We start from the raw sequence: 19,310 nt of genomic DNA, 5'->3' as shown, positions 1-19,310 counted from the left end.
AGAATGCTCAAATTGTAAACTAATCTAAATAAAATACCATTTTGATCATTCTTGTTTTATTATTGCTGGGACTGTGTTTCAGGCTTGTAGAAGTATTGGATCGCAAATGGAAGCATCTTAATCTCAGAAATGTACTCAACACTGCATGCAGAAAAGTATAAAAGCAAGTGAAACAACCCGACCCATTTTTTTTTTTAATTAATTAACTAATATTCCCATAAATATTAATTAATTTTCCCCAATTAAAAATCATGCCAAAACCAACACAACTCAAATCAAAAATCCAAATTCAACTTATTATAATTTAACCAACATAAACCAACAAATTATCTAACAATTCCAACAACTTCCAATCCAAAAATCCATCATACTAAAAATAATAAACTAACAGCAACGAGACCCTAAATCATCCTCCTCTCCTCGCCATGATTCCACGATCACACTTTATCTTTACCTGCACCAAGAAAAGAGATACATAAGTATTTCAATGAATACTTAGTGAGGCGATCCTCCCATTTACGAGCTATACACACAAGAAACTAAGATCACAAATCAACACATAATTCATGAAAACAAACCAAACCAATGACAATCATCCAATAATACAACCATCTCACGGATTTCAATTCTGAATCCATCAAAAATCCAACCTACACATCACAACAAACAATCACATAATCCTAATCGCTTAGATAAGCTCATGGTCACGCACTCACCTCAGCTTAGGGATTATTTTTGAACAATAACAACACCACACAACCATAGTTGACTTCTTCCTCACGTCAATAGTATCTCAAATCACCCTAATAGCCAACCAAAATAATCAAAACAACAATTTAACCCAACTGTACAATTTTGGAAAAATCACAGAATTGTCAGCCTGAAAGATTGGATAACGAAACGAGATCTAACCGTCCAATTTCAAATCCCACAGTTAAAAAGCTTCCCATAGGTGTCCTGAAGCTACCCACAAATTTCGTGACGATTGGAAAAAGGGTTTGCTCGCAATCTCTCTTTGAACACACACTGGTCCAAATCGCGTTTGAAACAGAAGAGCTCACAAAAACAGAGATAACTCTTAGAATATTGTCCCAAATCAATATCCGCAAAAGGCTACAACTAGATATAAGTCTTACCTACTATCCCTGAAAATTTCGTCACCTTTGGAAACGATTTGATACACCGAAACTCTGTTCTTCCAAAATGTGTTATGTCTGTCTCTCTTTTCCTTCACCAATCTTTAACCTCTCCCTCTTTCTCATACTAACCAACTCTCTTTCTCTCTTTTTCTTTGCATGTCACGACACATGAGAAGAGGAGGCTGGTGTCGTGATATAGAGAAAAATAGGGTTCCCTGGTTTAATTGGATTAAACCAAGATTTTACTAAACTGAGAATTAATTAAATCACCTCTTTTGTTTAATTAATAAATCGACCCTTTTAGTAATCCAGTTGAAATTGAACCGACTCTACTTCAATTTCTGACATAAACATCTATTTTTCTATTGTTGTTAGGAACACGGGCGATACAATTCTCCCCCACTTGCAGAGATTCGTCCTCGACTCTTAGGTTAATGTCCATTATGTAATAATTCCAACTATCATAGTCGCAACGACTTACTCATCCCTTCACCCATCCGACAACATAATCCGATCACAAGGTCATACACTAACGACCTCCGAGGTCTCCATCAAATCACTATGCTTTAGACTCCCATCATAGATTTATTGCTCACAACTCACTTCATACCCCTCCACTCTCAGACGCAAAGTCTTTCGAGTTCTGGGTACCCCATACCACTCCCACTCTCAGGCCACAAAGTCCCTCGAGCTATCGGTATCACACTCATACCTCTCTCACTCTCACTCTGGAAAATACGACCTTACGAGCTCTGGGTATCATACTCATACCACTCTCACTCTGGATCGTATAATCTTACGAGCTCTAGGTATCATATCCGTACCACTCACACACTGGGTTATGTAACCTTACGATCTCTGGGTATATAACCATACCACTCACACTCTGGGATGTATAACCTTACGAGCTCTCGGTACTAGGGAAACTATTCATTCCCTAACGAGTTGTCCATGACCAAACCGTACTCCGAGCAATCATGTCTAAGTGTCTAAAAGCATTTCTGACCGAAACAACCTTATATGGTTTGCATGCAACATAGCAATGCCATACTTACCACCCATATTCCCACTCCAAAATATCGTCACAACCATGACCACTCTCTTAGGCCATCTAAAACATCCCAGTCACTCAGGGTGTTTCACATACTCTCTTCCTGAGTATAAGTCAAGTTTTTTTAATTTTTAATTTAAACCTCATGTTTTCCTTCAATTTTTTCATGACATAACAAGTCATCAATCCATAAGAAATACTCATCTTATTAAAACTCCAAAATGTATCAATCGTTACAATCTTAAAAGAATTACATAATGAAATAACCGAAAAAAATACTCAAACTCTGAAACCGGGACTATCGATGATAAGCTAAACCCTCCGCCTGCTTCTCAAACCACTTCTTGAATCTCGCTTTCATCGTTGCCTCTGGTTCCCAAAATTCCTCCTCAACACCATAACAATCCCAAAAAACCTTGATCATTGGAGTTTTCTCCCGATGATCCTGCCTGACCTTCTTGTTGAGAACCCTCACTGTCCTCGCCTTCAAGGTCATTTTGGGCTGAAGATCTGCGGGAATCTTAGCCAACAACTCATCATTTTTATGCAAGCACTTCTTCAGCATCAACACATGGAAAACCTTATGAAATGCCTGCATAATCTCCTGTAACTCTAACCGATAAGCAACCGGTCCAACTCGCTCAACAATCCTAAACGGACCCATATACCTCGGACTCAACTTGTTCTCGGTAATAGACCTGTTATGACCCCTCAACATCGCCATCTTGAGATACACAATATCTACCACCTCAAACTCAAGCTCTCTCCTCCTATTATCTGCATAACTCTTTTGCCGATCCTAAGCGTCTTTCATGTTCAGCTTCAAAACCCGAATCTTTTGCGAGGTCTTCTGAACAAAACCCTCATCATAAAGACTCATCTCCCTCACTTGGGTCCAGCATAAAGGTGTACGACAGGGCCTCCCATACAACGCCTCAAAAGGAGCCATCCCAATACTCGCCTGGTAGTTATTATTATAAAAAAACTCCACCAAACCCAGATGATCCGCCCAATGACCACCCCAATCCAGGAAACACATCCTCAGCAAATCCTCAAGAATCTGAATGGTCCTCTCAGATTTTCCATCCGTTTGAAGATGATAAGCCGTACTCAGATGCACATTAGTGCCCATCTCCGCCTGGAACGCCCTCCAGAACGCTGAAGTGAACTTAGGATCCCGGTCTGATACTATACTCACAGGTACTCCATGACATCTCACTACCTCCTGCACATATTTCTTAGCCAAAACCTCCGCCCCATCGGTCTTGTGATCTGTAAACACCTGAACCTTCCCGCCATAAAGATAAGAGCTCCAAATCTTCAAGGCAAAAACAACAGCAGCTATCTTTAGATCATGGGTAGGATAGTTGCCCTCATGCTTCCTCAACTACCGCAAAGCATAGGTAATCACCTTCCCCTCCTACATTAACACACATCTGATACCCACTCTCAATGCATCTGTATACACTGCATGTGGCTCGCCCTGCTCTGGCGCCAAAACTGGTGTGCTTGTCAACATCGCCTTTATATTCGTGAAACTCTCTTCACACTCTGGAGACCACACAAAAAAAACATCGTTCCCTATCAACTTCGTCATAGCTTGAGCCATACACGTGAAACCCTTGAAAAATCTCCGATAATGCCCCGCTTGCCAAGAAAACTTCTAATCTCAGTAGCATTCATCGGCCTTGGCCATTCCCTAATAGTCTGAATCTTCTCTGGATCAACAGACACTCCAGCCGCTGAAATAATGTGTCCTAGGAACCCAATCTCCCGCTGCTAGAAACTGCACTTGCTCAACTTAGCGAACAGCTTTTGCTCTTGCAGCTTCTCTAGAACAACTCTTAGGTGTACCTCATGCTCCTCAGAACTCTTCGAATACATCAGAATATCGTATATAAAGATTATCACAGACTCATCCAAGTACTCCTGAAACAAACCATTAATCAACCTCATAAATGCTGCTGGTGCATTAGTCAATCCAAATGGCATCACCACAAACTTGTAGTGTCCGTATTCTCTTCTCCCTCTCGAACATGACACGAACTGTATACTCATGGTCACGCACTCACCTTGAAACAAGGATGATTTCCAAACCGAAAGCTACAATTCCACAACTAGCAGTGAGTTCCTAGTCGCCAACAGTAGCTCAACTCACCCTATAACTAACCACAACAACCAAAAATAACATTTAACCTAAACTATAAAGTTCTGGAAAAATAATAGAACGCTCAGCCTGAAATATGGGGTCACAAAACGAAATCTAACCGTACACATTCAAATCCCACCGTTGAAAATCTTCCCCTTGATGTCCTGAAGCTACCTCAAAACTTCGTGACGATCCCACTAAGGTTCAATCGCGATCTTCCTTTGAATAGACGCTGGTTCAAATCGCGTTTGAAACATAACGGCTCAAAAAAACACATATAACTCTTAGAATATTGAATCAAATCAATATCCGCAAAAGGACACATCTAGATATAGGTTTTAGCTACAATCCAGACATTTTTGTTATCTTTTCCTACTATTTAAAATGTCAAATCTCTGCTCTACCACGACGTATCTAATCTGTCTACAACTCTCTTTTTGAGAAAGTTGTTTCCTCTCTTTTTAGGCACAATCATCCTCTCTCTTTCTCTCTTTGATGGTGGCCACGAAAATTCTGAGAAAACACTAGGGCTTCTTCAATTTTTTGGATATAAATATGCTTAGATTTAATTTTGGTCCACTTAAACTAAACCAGAAACTAGAATTACCAAAATTAATCTATTTCCCTCTTGGTTTAATAATAAACCTACGAGCTTACTAAACCAAGTGGAATTGAACCGACACCATTCGACATGAACTCAATTCATTCTTTTTGGAATGTGGGTGTTACAGTGTCAGTATTCAACATTTTTTTGTACATGTTCTATAAATTTTATACTTGCTTTCCGTACGAAAAAATTTCAGAAGTCCGAATATCAAATTTCTAAAATATATAGAATATGCACGCTTTGCTCTATGTTCTAATTTTTTTATGAACTAGAAATTGACCCGCGGTACACCGTGGGGCTATATTTTATTTTTAAAAGTCGAAATTTAAATCTTTTGAAGTTTATCTACAGATATAACCTATATTTTTTTTTTTAAATTGTACATATATATCTATATATTATTCAGTGTGAGTGTACGATTAGTATGTTTTAGGTTTCAATTTTTAAAATATAGAAATGAAAACATACAGTTCATTAAGTAACGATGTATGGCGGATTTAAATTTAATTTCTTTTGTTGTTTGCATTTTATTATAATATTTTTAAATAATATAAATAATTTTATATATGTCAATAATGATATTTTTGAGTAAATAAATATTATAACAATGCAGTATGGATGTAATTGTAGCAAGGATAGTTATGGCTAATAAATATATTTTGTAGAGATCTTTTGGCAATGATTGTTTAGGTTAATATCTTTGATTTAATTTTGAAAATCTAAATAATAAATGCCAATGGGATGCCATCGTAAATAGTAGTAAACTCAAGGGCTATGTTTCTTTTTAAAAATTAATTTTTTTTTTAAAAGATTATCTATTGATATAACCTATTGTTTATTAAAAAAAAAATCAACCCGCATGAAACAATATTCTTGAAGAATTTCTATTGTTGATGATATTGTAATGGTCTCATGTGTGTGTCCTTTTTCTACACAAATTTTTGAATTAAGAAATAATTATTTGTTACTGATAAATCGATATTAATTATAATAGGTTTCGAAATATTGAGGGATTTTAAAAAGATTATTTTCTATTTTAAGTTTGTATAATCATATTAAATAATCTGAACTAAATGCGATAATTAAGGGATTTTGTTATAATTAATGGAAAGAAAAAATCTTGGAATAGCTTTCCATTACTCGATTTTTTTTTTTGATTTTGTCATTAACCTCTTTTCATTAATATTTTTTTTTACATAATAAGAAATTAAAACGGATCAAAACTAACTCTAATTCATAAAATTATTATATAATAAATGTGATCAAATTACATATATATTTTGTTTGTAAAACATTCTTATTGTTGATCCTTGCTTAAGTAGTACACCACATTACTCTTTCTCCAATAATACTTTCACGCTTAAAAAATAAGATCAAATCAAAAGAGGATTGCTATAAACTTCTATTTTCCTTCAAGAAAAAATAAGCAAATTAAATCAAGAACTTATATATATATATATATATATATATATATATATATATATATAAAATTAGTTAAAACTAAAACATACATAGAAAAGAAGTATAAGGAATCACTAAATATAAAATACATTAAAAAATATATATATATTATATGATGTCATTGTTAGCCATAGAAAACCCCGTAACTGTTAGAAAATATTTTGAGATTAGAAAAATTATACTTACCAACCAAAATCCGTATCCTGAGTTTTGTAAAGGCTTATATCATAAAAACAATGAAAACCAATAATATTAGAATAATTAAAGTTAAGAATTAGAATTTTATTTTATTGAAAATTTATTTTTCTTCCTACCTTAAAGAAAATGAATTAAAAGAGTGAACTTGTTAGCCTACAAAATAAAATCATTAACAAACATCATGAAGAAATTAAACATGAAAATGTAAAAAAAAAATACTAAACACTAAAAACAAAAATAGTATACATGATGATTAGAAGAAGGACTAACTAACCTTTTATTGCATACCTTCTTTAATAGTTTATAAGAGATGAAGTTGATGATCTCCATAGTTTTCCAAAATTTCGATGAAACTGAAACAAATTTCGATCAAGTCAATGGTAGTGATACATCCTCATGATCGTCTCTCATACATACATGCATAAATAGACAAATAATAATATGTTAGAAACGACAAAGCTTCATAAAATTATAAACAATAACAATATAAAGAAATATGAACTAAAAACGAAATTAGAGGTTTGGCGGAATGAATATTTTGATTAGTGGAATAGCATGATCTTATATATATAGTGAAGTAGACCGTGCTGGTTTAGGGTTTTCAAGAGGAATATTCTGTTTATCTTGCTTTAAATGTTTTTAATTATTTACGTTTTAAGAAAATTTTATAGTTAATTCTTTTTGTAAACTTGTCGAAGAATTATTAATACTCAAATCGTAAAGATATTTATGAGAGTATATTTCTATTGTATATTCATTACTTTTATATATTTATTGTTACGATCTATTTTAAGTAATCTATATTTATGTCAAAGAATAAAAATTAATTTTTTGCTAAACTGATTCGAAATTGATTTTCAAATGATTATTCTTTCCAAAATCTTAACTAAAGATTTGAGCATTAAACGTTTTTAAAGTAATGATATATAGAGTAATTGGTTTCTTTAAAATCGAGATTTACGCAAGATTTTAGGAACAATAGATGAGATAAGGTATGTGATAGTAATTAGTTTAGATTGTGGAAATATTCGAAATCAATTAGAGATAAAATTTATTACGGTATGATTAATGTGGCTATTAGTTTAGGTAATATTAACAAAATTTATTCTGCGATTTATGATTGGCCAAATAAGGGATTAAAATTATTACAAACTTCCTAAAATTTTTTATCCAAGATCCGGATAGAGTTAAACCCAGGTAAAACCCGGATCCAAATGAATTAATGCAAAAAAACCCTGTAAAAATGTATATGTAGATTGTTATTTTGATTTTAAATTTATTGCAATTTAAATGGGCAATTGCCTATATTTAATCTGTTATTGTAAAAGAAAAATGACATAGCTTATTATTAGAATATTAAACAAATTTATTAACATAATATATATATATATATATACTGTTAAAAAAATAAATACATTTTTTTCTTTATAATTTCATAATATATGTATATATTGTTAAAATCTGGACATTTATTTTGAGTATAAATATGAAAACGATTTTCCATTAAAATCGGCTATTTATTAGGGTCATTAATATGAAAGATATTAAGACAACATGACTTCATTTATTAGTTTGAAATTAAGACAACATCCTTTAAATTGCTAATCCAAGATCCGAATAGACTAAAACCCGGATCAAACCCGGATCCAAAAGAATTAAAGCAAAAAAGTACTATAAAAATGTATATGTAGATATTCATTCTCTTAATTACTGCATGTACTGCAATTGTTAGAAATTGTAATCTTCTTTTATAATATAAATTCTACCAAAATGTAGATTCCATTATCTGAATTTTTTAAAATTCTCTAAATATAGAATGTAAATCTTCAGAAAAAGAAACTAAATATTATTTTAGATTACGTTTTAAATAGAATTTAATTTGTTTAGATTACGATCTACAACTTAATGGCAAACACAACCTTACCTGTCAACATGCGTGATGCAATCCCTTGGCTCTTATGGGGTTTATGGAAAGCACGAAACTCGACTATTTTTGCAGGACAGGCCAGTAACCCGAACATTCTCATTGCGTCGGCTTTGGAGGAGGCGGAAGAATGGATTCAACAAAGTTTGATTATTTCCCAAGACACGAAAGTGTGGAACAGACAGACGATACGGGTAGAAAAAACTTGGCTTAAACCAGCTTGGGGAGGCCTTAAGTGTAATGTACATGCTTCTTGGGTGAATGATTCTCTACATTGTGGCGGGGCTTGGCTGCTACGAAATCATATGGGATATGCAGTACTACATGGTCGTGACGCCTTCCTGCCCATGATCAATTGCGTGGCTGCATAATTGTTTTGTATACTGTGGTGTCTTCGAAGCCTCCATAGTGTGTGGATTCATTCTTGTGAAATATGGTCGGATTGCAGCGTAGCGGTACGAGCTTTGGAACAGCCAGCAAACTGGCCAAAATATCGATCTCTCCTTAATAAAATTGCTCAAGTGATACAGGTGATGCGGGATGTGAATTTTAAGATCTCTTCACCAAAAGCCAATACTTTGGCTAGGGATATTGCTTGTAGTGTTACACGAGAAGGTCGTTTCAATTCATACTTAGCTTCCGGAGGACCAACTTGGTTACAGTCGCGAATTGAGGAAGAACGCAGACACGGTTGAAGTGGTTGGAGTAGGAGGCTGGTTTTTTCACGCCGTTGGTGTTGGCCTTTATGGCTCTGTTTTTTTAATGGTTTATTGCTCTGTTTTACTCTGTTTCTTTGAACAGCTGTGACTTTTCTCTTCATTTTATTATTCTAATACAAGACATTAAAAAAAAAAAGATTACGAATCTACATAATTTAGAAATTGTCTAATTTTTTAAAAAAAATTAAAACTAAATCGTCTAAACCATAAGGCCCCATCGATTTGTGTTTTATGCTACTCGTTTTTCCAAATCTCACCCCAAAACCTCAGAAATTATTCTTCAAAATTTGCATTAACGTTTCTAATAAATTTTAGTTAAATAATGTAGCCATACAAAGTTACATAATATTGAATAACATTTAAATTTAATAGAATTGAAAATTTAACATCTTCAATAACACTAGAATTTAAAACAATTTATAAAATCTCTTATTGAATAACACTAGATTTAACTTTCTATTAAATTTTGTCACATTACGTAGTTCAATACCCCTCCCCCCATGTAGTTCATCAATACTTATAATTATTTCTCACATATAGGTGTCCAAAAAAAACTATGAAGTGTGTATATATAATTTTGTTATTCATTCTCATATAAAAATAAATATATATATCAGACTTTTTAGAAATATATCAGCAGATATATACTATTTATTCAATTAATAAAATAATTTTAAAATAAATTTAAAAGAGAATGTTCATAAATCAAATGAAAAAAGAAATTATAAAATTAATGATTGTGGTGGAAGTAAAAAACAAGGTCAAAAGAAGAATAAAATGCTTTTAATTAACTAGTCTCAAATCTAGGTAAGGTAGGAGGAGGAGTGTAAGCACTTAACCATTTGTGGTTAATCATTCTAGTTAAATATTTATACAAATTAGGAAATAAATTAGGAAGTCTTGAAAGCGCGAAATTCCCAATTATATGCTGCAAAAACTGTTGATCATAACATTCTGATCGCTACATCATTAGAGGACGCGGAGGAAGATACAAGGTTAAATCATCAGCAAACAAGGATCGAAACACGTTGTCTTAAACCAGCGTGGGGATGGCTTAAATGCAATGTTCATGCCTCATGGATAAAGGACGTTTTCCATTGCGGCGGAGCGTGGCTGTTACGAAATCAAGCTGGAGATGCCTTCCTCCACGCCAGAGATCACTTCGGAACTGCACTGCATCTTGTGGTGCTTACAAAGACTCCATCAGGTTCATGTGGATTCATGTGAGATTTGGTTAAATTGCACGGCAACCATTCGTGCTTTAGCTCAACCGGGAGATTGGCCAAAATATTGTTCTATTCTCCATCAAATTGATCATGTAATACAGGTGATGCGGGATGTTACGTTTCAAATCTCTTCACCGAAAGCGAATTCTCTGGCTAGAAATATTGTCTCCAGTGTCACACGAGAAGGACGATTTAATTCATACATGGCAATCCGAGGACCAGCTTGGTTACACAACAGAATCGAAGAGGAACGGCGAAGATGCAACTAAAAGCTCACTGGTGTATCAGCCTTCTCCGTCACTTTGAAGACGCTTTCGCTTGGCTCTATTTTTCTAATATGGTTCCCTTTAATTATTTGTTCTGTTTTATTATTGCTCTGCTTTATATCTCTCTTTTGCCTTTGCTACTAAACTCTGAAGTTTTTCTCCCTTATTTTAATGAAAGACGTTAAAACAAAAAAAAAAATTGGGAAGTTTTTTTTTTTTTTAATGAAATTTGAGAGAAAATGAGGGTAAATTTGGGTTTTGAAATTTAAAAAACCTATATGATCAATCTACTAAAATAAGGTATATATGGATAAAAATTGTAGTAGATATCCTTTATATCTAATTTTCCCAAATTATAAAGAAAAAAAAAACATAGGAGCAAAGTTATGAAAAAAAAAAATTCTAGAATTTGATTTGCAATTTACCTTTTCAAGATTAGTATAATCCTCCATTTAAGACTCGTCTTTACTAATCATACACTACACTTTATACTACTGTTATGTTTTCTATTTTTGACCATGCAATGCAATAAACATGACAGTTACTTCTGGTAACTAAAGCATCATCATCATCTTCACATGTGAACCTTACACATTCCCATGATATTCTGTATAATGTAATTGCAATGCAAGGCAAGACATCTCTACTTTGTCTCTCTCACCATAAAAATTAAAGAAAATAAATAAAAACACTAAAAAAAAATTTCACTACCTAACACTTGATACCTCCATCTCCTCTCTCTTATTACCTTCCACCAGATCTCACTCCCCACATTTCAAAGTTTTCTCCTTTTTTTGTTGGTTTCCTTCTCTTCTTCATACTAAACCCAAGACTTAATAAATTCCTTTAAATTATCTATTCACTGGCTGGGCCAGAGTGTTTATTTGAATATGTTTTTTTACAGTTTTAGTGTAGTTGTTGTAGTTACATGACAGCTCCTTACAAGCTTAGATCTCCACAGTCCTTTCGTTATCTTCCTTCCACATTGACACTTGCCTTAAGAAGAGGGCCAAAGAAAGGTCTTGTCTCTTTGTCTGAGCTGTTTATTTTCTTGATTTTCTTGCATCTTGAATTTCCTTCATTACAGTCTTTCTCCTGAAATTTTTCTAAGTGTTCTTCGCACTGCTCTGTTTTTATTTGGTCTAGGATCTGGAATTCTTTCTTCTTCAAGATTGTTAAATGGGTGCTAATTCTTCAAAGATCTGAAAACATCAAGATCAGGTAATTAAACATTAAATTCTCATCTGCTTTGGTACTTACTCTGTATGTATTGTCTGTTTATATTTATTTAAGACCCAACATTTTGCTCAAAAAAAAAAAAAAAAAAAAAAAGACCCAACATTATTGCTTGTGTTCTTTAATATGTCCTTGATTTTAGCTACTTCTGTTGTCCTTTTGTGTGCTTTCCTGGGAAATTTTTGTCATCCTGTGAATAAATTTCAATGTGGATAAACTTGGGACCACAAAAAAACTTCGAGACTCCATCATTAAGCTCATAGCATTTTCTTGTATCAACTTGGACTCTGTTTATTTCAATATGATTTTGAAAATTCAGATTTAATTTTGGAAAATTTTAGGAAAAAATGGGAGGTGACTTGAAAAGCCAGCTATCTAGAGAGAGTCATGTCTTTGGACTTAAGGTTTGGGAAGTAATTGGTATAGCTGTTGCATTGCTGACCATAGTCATCCTCTCTGTTCTTTCGTTTTGTCTTACTTCGAAAAAGAAGTCAAGAAGATCGAAAACCGGTCTTCCCGTTATCCAAACTCCTCCGGTGGTCTCCAAGGAGATCAGAGAAGTGAGAGTTGAGCATGTCTCAGCAAGTAACTTTGCTCCTGGTGAAGGCATTCTTCTTACAATTCAAGACAAAAACAATAAAGACTCAGAAAAAGTCATGGTTCATTTGGATATGAGGAAGAAGAGAAGTAGTAGTGGCCGGTCAGGCTCGTTTCATCATTTAGAGATCATAGATAAACATTCTGAGTCGGCCGAAGAAGTTTCCGCTTCTTCATCATTGTATAACATTGCAACTCCATCACCATTGTCTGGTTTGCCTGAGTCTCACCTTGGTTGGGGCCACTGGTTTACACTCAGAGATCTTGAAGTAGCAACTAATAGATTCTCAAAGGAGAATGTGATTGGTGAAGGCGGTTACGGCGTTGTCTACAGAGGAGAGTTGCTCAATGGAACTCCTGTTGCAGTTAAAAAGATTCTTAACCAGTTGTGAGTGATCTTGTTTATAAGAATTTGAATTTCTTTTAGCTTTTATTTGTTTTGGTTTTGCTTAATTGATTGATTTTTTAGGGGACAAGCTGAGAAAGAGTTTCGAGTCGAGGTTGATGCTATCGGTCATGTGCGTCACAAGAACTTGGTCCGGCTTCTTGGTTACTGCATTGAAGGCACACACAGGTTGGTGAATAATTGTCCAACTTAGGAACCAAATTTGTGAGTTAGTTACTTAGACTAATGGGAATTGCTATTAGGATATTGGTTTACGAGTATGTGAATAATGGAAACTTAGAACAATGGCTTCACGGAGCAATGAGACAACATGGATATCTAACTTGGGAAGCTAGAATGAAGGTTCTCGTCGGCACATCGAAAGCGTAAGCAAGCAAGATTCTTTCTTTTATCGCAATTTCTTCTACTCATATACTGATCGTTTCTCCTCTCTATAGTCTTGCATATCTCCATGAAGCAATAGAGCCAAAAGTAGTGCACAGAGACATCAAGTCAAGCAACATACTAATCAACGACGAATTCAATGCAAAGGTTTCAGATTTTGGCCTTGCAAAGTTGCTTGGCGCTGGAAAAAGCCATGTGACAACTCGAGTGATGGGAACATTTGGGTGAGAGGCTTATAAAATTTAAAGAAATCAAGAAGTCTTTAGTATCGAAGCTAAATGCTTTTTGTGGACGTTTTGTAGGTACGTTGCTCCCGAATATGCAAACACAGGGCTGTTAAATGAAAAGAGTGATGTCTACAGCTTCGGTGTTGTTCTTTTAGAAGCAATCACAGGACGAGACCCTGTGGATTATGGCCGTCCTGCTCATGAGGTAATAAACTATTGTCATTTAGTTTAATGAGTTTCATCGCAGACCAACATCGGATTATTTCAGGTGAACCTAGTGGACTGGTTGAAGATGATGGTTGGAACAAGACGATCAGAGGAAGTAGTGGATCCAAACATAGAAGTAAAGCCACCAACAAGGTCATTAAAACGAGCCCTTTTGACGGCTCTAAGATGCGTTGATCCAGATTCGGACAAACGGCCGAAAATGAGCCAAGTTGTACGTATGCTTGAGTCTGAAGAATACCCAATTCCAAGAGAGGTTAGTGTTCTAGAGAGCTGATTAAACCAAACATAGTGATAGACCATAACAGGTGATGGTTATAACTGGAATTATGTTTCTTTCAGGACCGAAGGCGTCCTAGAACGAGAGAAGGGAGTATGGAGATAAACTCAGACACTGACATGAGTACTCCAGTTTCAAGATCACAGAGCAAGAGACAATAATCTGAGTAATTTATCAATCTGCGTAAGCTTTCAACGCATTTCATGATTATGAGCTATTCTTTGAACTTGTTCTTTTGCATTTTCTGTTTTTTTTTTCTTTGAATTGAGATGAGTAGAGGCCATATAGGATTGTTTGTACATGGAACTTGGTTTGTATTTAGAGCTCCTAAATCAAAATAATATATTGGTGTGTACAGTATTATTGTATCAGCTCTTCAGATTCTACTCTACCACATACCATACAACAATAAAATCACACGAACCATTGAAAGCAAATTCATTCACTCCCTTGTTGAAAAAATTGGTAGGCGTTAGTCGGGCGCTCGAGCCGGGCCTAACGATTAATCGGTTAATCTGAGATTACACGGAAATTAGTCGAAGATTAGTTTAAGGCTTTTATCTAATTAATTATATATATATATATATATATATATACACACATTATTTGTTGATAAAACATATAAAGTTGGTTTGGTGTCGTGGTTTTAGTTATTATTGTGCACTTATATTCACGAGTTTTAGGCCCCCAAAACTCATTTCAATTTATTTTTTAACTTACCCTTTAATAAAGGGTAAAACAGACATTAAACAATCATATTTTTCATAAACGTTGATGAGTTCATAATCCTAATAATGACGGTTGCTCATTTTTCATACATTTGACATCATTTTTAACTTGATTTTGTTCTTGTTTGTGCACAGATATGATAGATCTGACATGTATCATAGAATCTTATAAGTAAACTACAAAAAAAAATTGATTTTCGCCGATTACTTATCCGATTTGGACAAATTCTGACGGCTACCGAACGCTTAACTACCGCTTAGGAGACCGTGGAGGTCGCGTTAATTCACTCCAAACACCAAGTGTTGACCGATAATATCTAGTATCCACTAGACCAACGTGAGGTTGTCCTTTCAATAAAGAGAACACTCGAGTGTTTTTCTTTGGTATGTACAAAAAATTTAAAATGTAAAAATTGAGTCATTTGGTCCCGTAGACTGGTTAGAGCGTTGGTCTTATGAGCCGAAGGTCGCGGGGTCGAGTCCCGCCGGGACCAAATACTGTCTAAGTTTTTAAAATTCTTTTTTGTTGAAATTACTATTCTTCAAGTGTTGCCCATGTATGGCCATCTCGGGTGTTGTAGAGTCTATTTTCTTTACCAATTTAAAAAATGCATGCTCAAAATTTGGATTCAATCTTAGATTCACCAAAAGTCTCGTACTTATAAATTTTCTTTTTTTTTACCGTGAGATTGACAGTATTATCGATGGAGTATCAAATGCTTCTGATGAAAATTTGTTTGATTCATATGGACAAATTAATAAGTAATCATCGATTCGTCCAGAAAAAGATTATATGGTTTCATTTTTCAAGTAAAGTTGGTATTTATTTTATTTAGTACTCCCTCTGTTTTATATTAGGGCCAAATAAAGCTAACAAATAAGCTTGAAGTTCAGAATATTTACGAGAAAACCACTTCTTTTTAAATGATGCACGTGGAAGCAACAATTTTGACTTTTTAGGGAAAAAAAAAGCAACTGACGATCAATCACACACTCTTTCAGTGTCACCCGGCACGACAGATTCGGGCGCTTTCACAGATTCCAACAGCTATAGGGATTTTTCCCACGGAATCTATTTTTGCGAATTTGGATCACTTATTTTGGAGGATACATTCGGAGTTAAATTCATCAGCTTTTCCATGGATCATCTGATATATTTGGAAAACAAGGAATGAAAAAATCTTTGAAAATATAGACAACGACCCATTAGAGGTACTACAGTCAGCGGGAAAAGAGGCTCAATTGTGGCAGACAGCTCAAATCGAGATTCATAATGAAAATCATGGTTCTATGGATTTGGTAACTCGATCTCGAGTGAGGGAAGCTTCACTTGATTCGAATTATTCTGGATATCGTTGTTTTGTGGATGGATCGTGGAAAGGAAGTGATAAGTTCTCCGGTACTGGGTAGTTTTGTACATCATCAAATGGAGAGCCGCCAACCATGGGAGCTGCCAACCTCCGTCGAAGTCTATCTCCACTACATGCAGAAGTCGAGGCCCTTCTCTGGGCGATGAAGTGTATGATTGGTGCAGATAATCAAGAGGTGGCGTTCTTTATAGACTGTTCTGACCTGGTGAAGATGGTGTCTTCCCCAACCGAATGGCCGGCGTTTTCAGTGTATTTGGAGGAATTTCAGAGCGACAAGGAAGAGTTCTTAACCTTCTCTTTATCTTTAATTTCTCGTAGTACTAATGTAAAAACGGATAATCTGGCACGAAAAAAAGCAATTTCGGATGCCTCTTTTAAGCTCTAAGTAATTTCGGATGACAAAAAAAATGCTCTAAGTAATTTCGGATGACAAAAAAAAAGCAACTGACAGGTAATAAATGTTCATTAGTTGAACTAACATAATAAATAAGACATTTGATTTATTGCAAAAACGTAGAGAACCAAAACGTATGTAGAGTGTTATTAGTATTTATATACATGTAACCACATATATAAAGAGTTATTAATATTTTTACATTTGTAAATATTTAAATATAGATCTACAATAAAATTTGAACATTTACGCAAAACAAATTTTGGCATCCACACTGATCTATAATGCAAAAGTGCAGATCTAATTGAACTCTTGGAGAGATATTAAAGAATATAGATAAATAAAAAATATCCGGATTCTCCGGTGCGACAGAATGAATAGTATATACGGCGAATTCTCCGACGCATCGGAGTAAATAGTATACACGACACAGCAAAGTAACTAATATACACAACGAACCAGTTAAATCAGAATAGAGAAAATTTGAACAATAGTGTTAGAGGAAGCTGAGGAGACTTGAGAAAATGATGAACAAGTAAAGCAAATGAACATCCAAGAGATAATTTGACGTGTTTGTCTCATTTATTACGATGGAAACGCGTGGGTTTAGTCTAGGCAAAAAATTGGACTAAATATTTCATTGTTTTAGACTCTATATTGAATTACCAAAAAACTAATTTTGCCCAGATCCATAGTCTTTCACCCAATTATCTCTTTATATTATTTGTGGTTTAAGGTTTTTGCACAAAAATTAAGAAAACAATTAAGTTTTCTACTTTATCCTTACTTAATATATTTTCTAATTTTTTGATTGGTCAAGATATTAAAACAATGAGGATAAAATTGGAAATTCAACTAAATCTATGTATTGAAAATCTAAAACGACAACTATAATGAAACAAAATTTAAGTGCTAAAATTTCCAACTAAACTAAAATAGAGGGAGTAATGTTTTAATATTACGGACTTATAATTTGTATTGATTTGAGCATATATGATTTTTTTTCTATTGAGTTTTATTGTGATCGAATACTTTTTCGAAATAACTAATGTACATTTTAAAAAATCAAAGTATTATTAGACTAAAAACTCCCGAATTCTCTTCAAAATTCTATATATGTCAAACAATAAAATAATATGATATTTAACATAACTATTTGACGCATTGATCATGATCTCGGAGACATTATATAAAAATAAAATATAAAAAGTTAGTATTTCTCTTAAGCTGTTTTGTTTGGCCTTTATTTGGTGAACATGATCAAAAGAAGGCGTGGCGAGCTCGATCGTTGTGTAGCGATTGAGAGCCTTGCATATCGTAGATGTTGCTTTGCTTCTACAGTTCTACGATAATGGATTTTGCATGGTCCAATCTCAGATGTGAGATCCAATACCAATATATATATTAGAAGGGTTTTATTTCATTCACATTCCGATTTTCTCAAAGTTTTTTTTTTTCTTTTTTTCTTTTTGTTTTACTTTTGCAATGAACGCTTTCAAGTCTTAGTATTACCAATTCACCTTGAACTGATACCAAAAACACCAGACCACACCTATCAGTTCATAGACAACCAATTAACCTTCCCAATTGGATAAATTATATTATATAGTAAATAACCAAAGAAAAATAGAATTGGAAATAGAATCAAAAATCAATTTGCTTAGCCACACTTTTGGACTTCAGAGGCAGAAGAATGGGAAAAGGTGGACTCGACCACACCTATAAGACAAGTTGAAATTAAGAGAAAAGTGAAGCTAACATACTTATCATAGGTTTTTAGGGGTTGAGACTGAAGAGCCTTATACAAACAAAAGATTGTCCAATACTTGTGACCACATTTCACATATTCACAAAACCAAGTTACTTCGGCTATTTTGCTAATCCGTCATTTTCATGTTGTTGAACTGTGTCTAAAGAGTAAGCTCTCTTTGTTAACTCTTTAAAAACACTAATCAAATTAAGGGCTGAAAAATATAGTAATTAAACTAAGGTTATATGCATTAGACAACAATAACTGAAAAATGGACAAAGGTGGCGTTAATTTGCAACCTTACCTGGACATAAATCATATTTTCTCTTGCAAAAATAACATTGGCATCAGGTTACAAATTAAGGCCAAAGTAAATTAGATTTTTCACTTGCTATTAACAAAAAAAGATATTAATTTATTCCATAACACAAAATATCATATACACTACTGATAAAAACAAAACCATAATATATCCTGGCTCAACTCAGCCAATAAAAGTACCTCAATTCCTTTTCAGAAAACAAGTAGTCCTAGTTCGAATCTTTTAATAGTGACATTGTAGAAATATGTTTCGTAAGAATGTATTTCTATTCTCAACATCCCTTTTTACCGCTACTTGGTAGTCTAAAGATACTTTCATTTTAGGCTTTTATGTGAGTACGAAGACCTCTTAATTCCTCGCATGTGAGATTTGGCTAACCTATTAAACCCTAAAGTAGACCATTGTAGAATCTATGTTTAGTAAGAATGTATCTCTAACCTCAAAAACCTTTTTTTACTGCTAGCCTCAAGATATATATCCTTACTAATTACTAGTCCAAAAGATAACATTAAACCTCTTCATTCCTCGCGTGTGAGACGATTTGGCTAAACCTATTAAACCTTAAAGTCTACCACATACATACATAGGAATAGGATAATGAAGTCCATTACTCTTTTTATAGTTTATTCTCTTTGTATACCTTCACAATTG

The 19,310-nt window shown here is 34.1% G+C and overlaps 1 protein-coding gene and 1 long non-coding RNA gene across 3 annotated transcripts; one reads left to right on the top strand and one right to left on the bottom strand.

Moving 5' to 3' along the window:
• Positions 1-223: 223 nt before the first annotated feature.
• On the bottom strand, positions 224-1,046 carry LOC110225484. The gene is made up of 3 exons (XR_002329844.1): positions 913-1,046; positions 717-803; positions 224-454 (listed from the first exon to the last, which is right to left on the bottom strand). It is a non-coding gene; the product is annotated as an uncharacterized LOC110225484 (long non-coding RNA).
• Positions 1,047-11,373: 10,327 nt separating this feature from the next.
• LOC9330730 (probable receptor-like protein kinase At5g18500) lies at positions 11,374-14,463 on the top strand. Of its 2 annotated transcripts, XM_021014338.1 has the most exons (9): positions 11,374-11,759; positions 11,887-11,961; positions 12,318-12,961; positions 13,043-13,147; positions 13,222-13,344; positions 13,417-13,587; positions 13,666-13,795; positions 13,859-14,071; positions 14,158-14,463. In XM_021014338.1, exons 3-9 carry the CDS (start codon positions 12,324-12,326, stop codon positions 14,254-14,256), a joined length of 1,479 nt encoding a protein of 492 aa, XP_020869997.1. In that variant the 5' UTR covers positions 11,374-11,759; positions 11,887-11,961; positions 12,318-12,323; the 3' UTR covers positions 14,257-14,463. The 2 variants fall into 2 exon arrangements, with proteins under 2 accessions (XP_020869997.1, XP_020869996.1); XM_021014337.1 differs by having other exon boundaries at positions 11,749-11,961.
• Positions 14,464-19,310: the final 4,847 nt, after the last annotated feature.

The sequence above is a fragment of the Arabidopsis lyrata genome (genome assembly GCF_000004255.2).
Source record: "Arabidopsis lyrata subsp. lyrata unplaced genomic scaffold ARALYscaffold_1, whole genome shotgun sequence".
Lineage (NCBI taxonomy): Eukaryota > Viridiplantae > Streptophyta > Magnoliopsida > Brassicales > Brassicaceae > Arabidopsis > Arabidopsis lyrata.
This window is presented reverse-complemented; position numbering and strand designations above follow the sequence as displayed.

Coding starts and splice junctions, on each gene's coding strand:
- LOC9330730 (XM_021014338.1), top strand. CDS start 12,324: ATGGGAGGTGACTTGAAAAGCCAGCTATCTAGAGAGAGTCATGTCTTT. Junction 13,148..13,221: donor TGCATTGAAGGCACACACAG/GTTGGTGAATAA, acceptor AATTGCTATTAG/GATATTGGTTTACGAGTATG. Junction 13,345..13,416: donor CTCGTCGGCACATCGAAAGC/GTAAGCAAGCAA, acceptor TCCTCTCTATAG/TCTTGCATATCTCCATGAAG.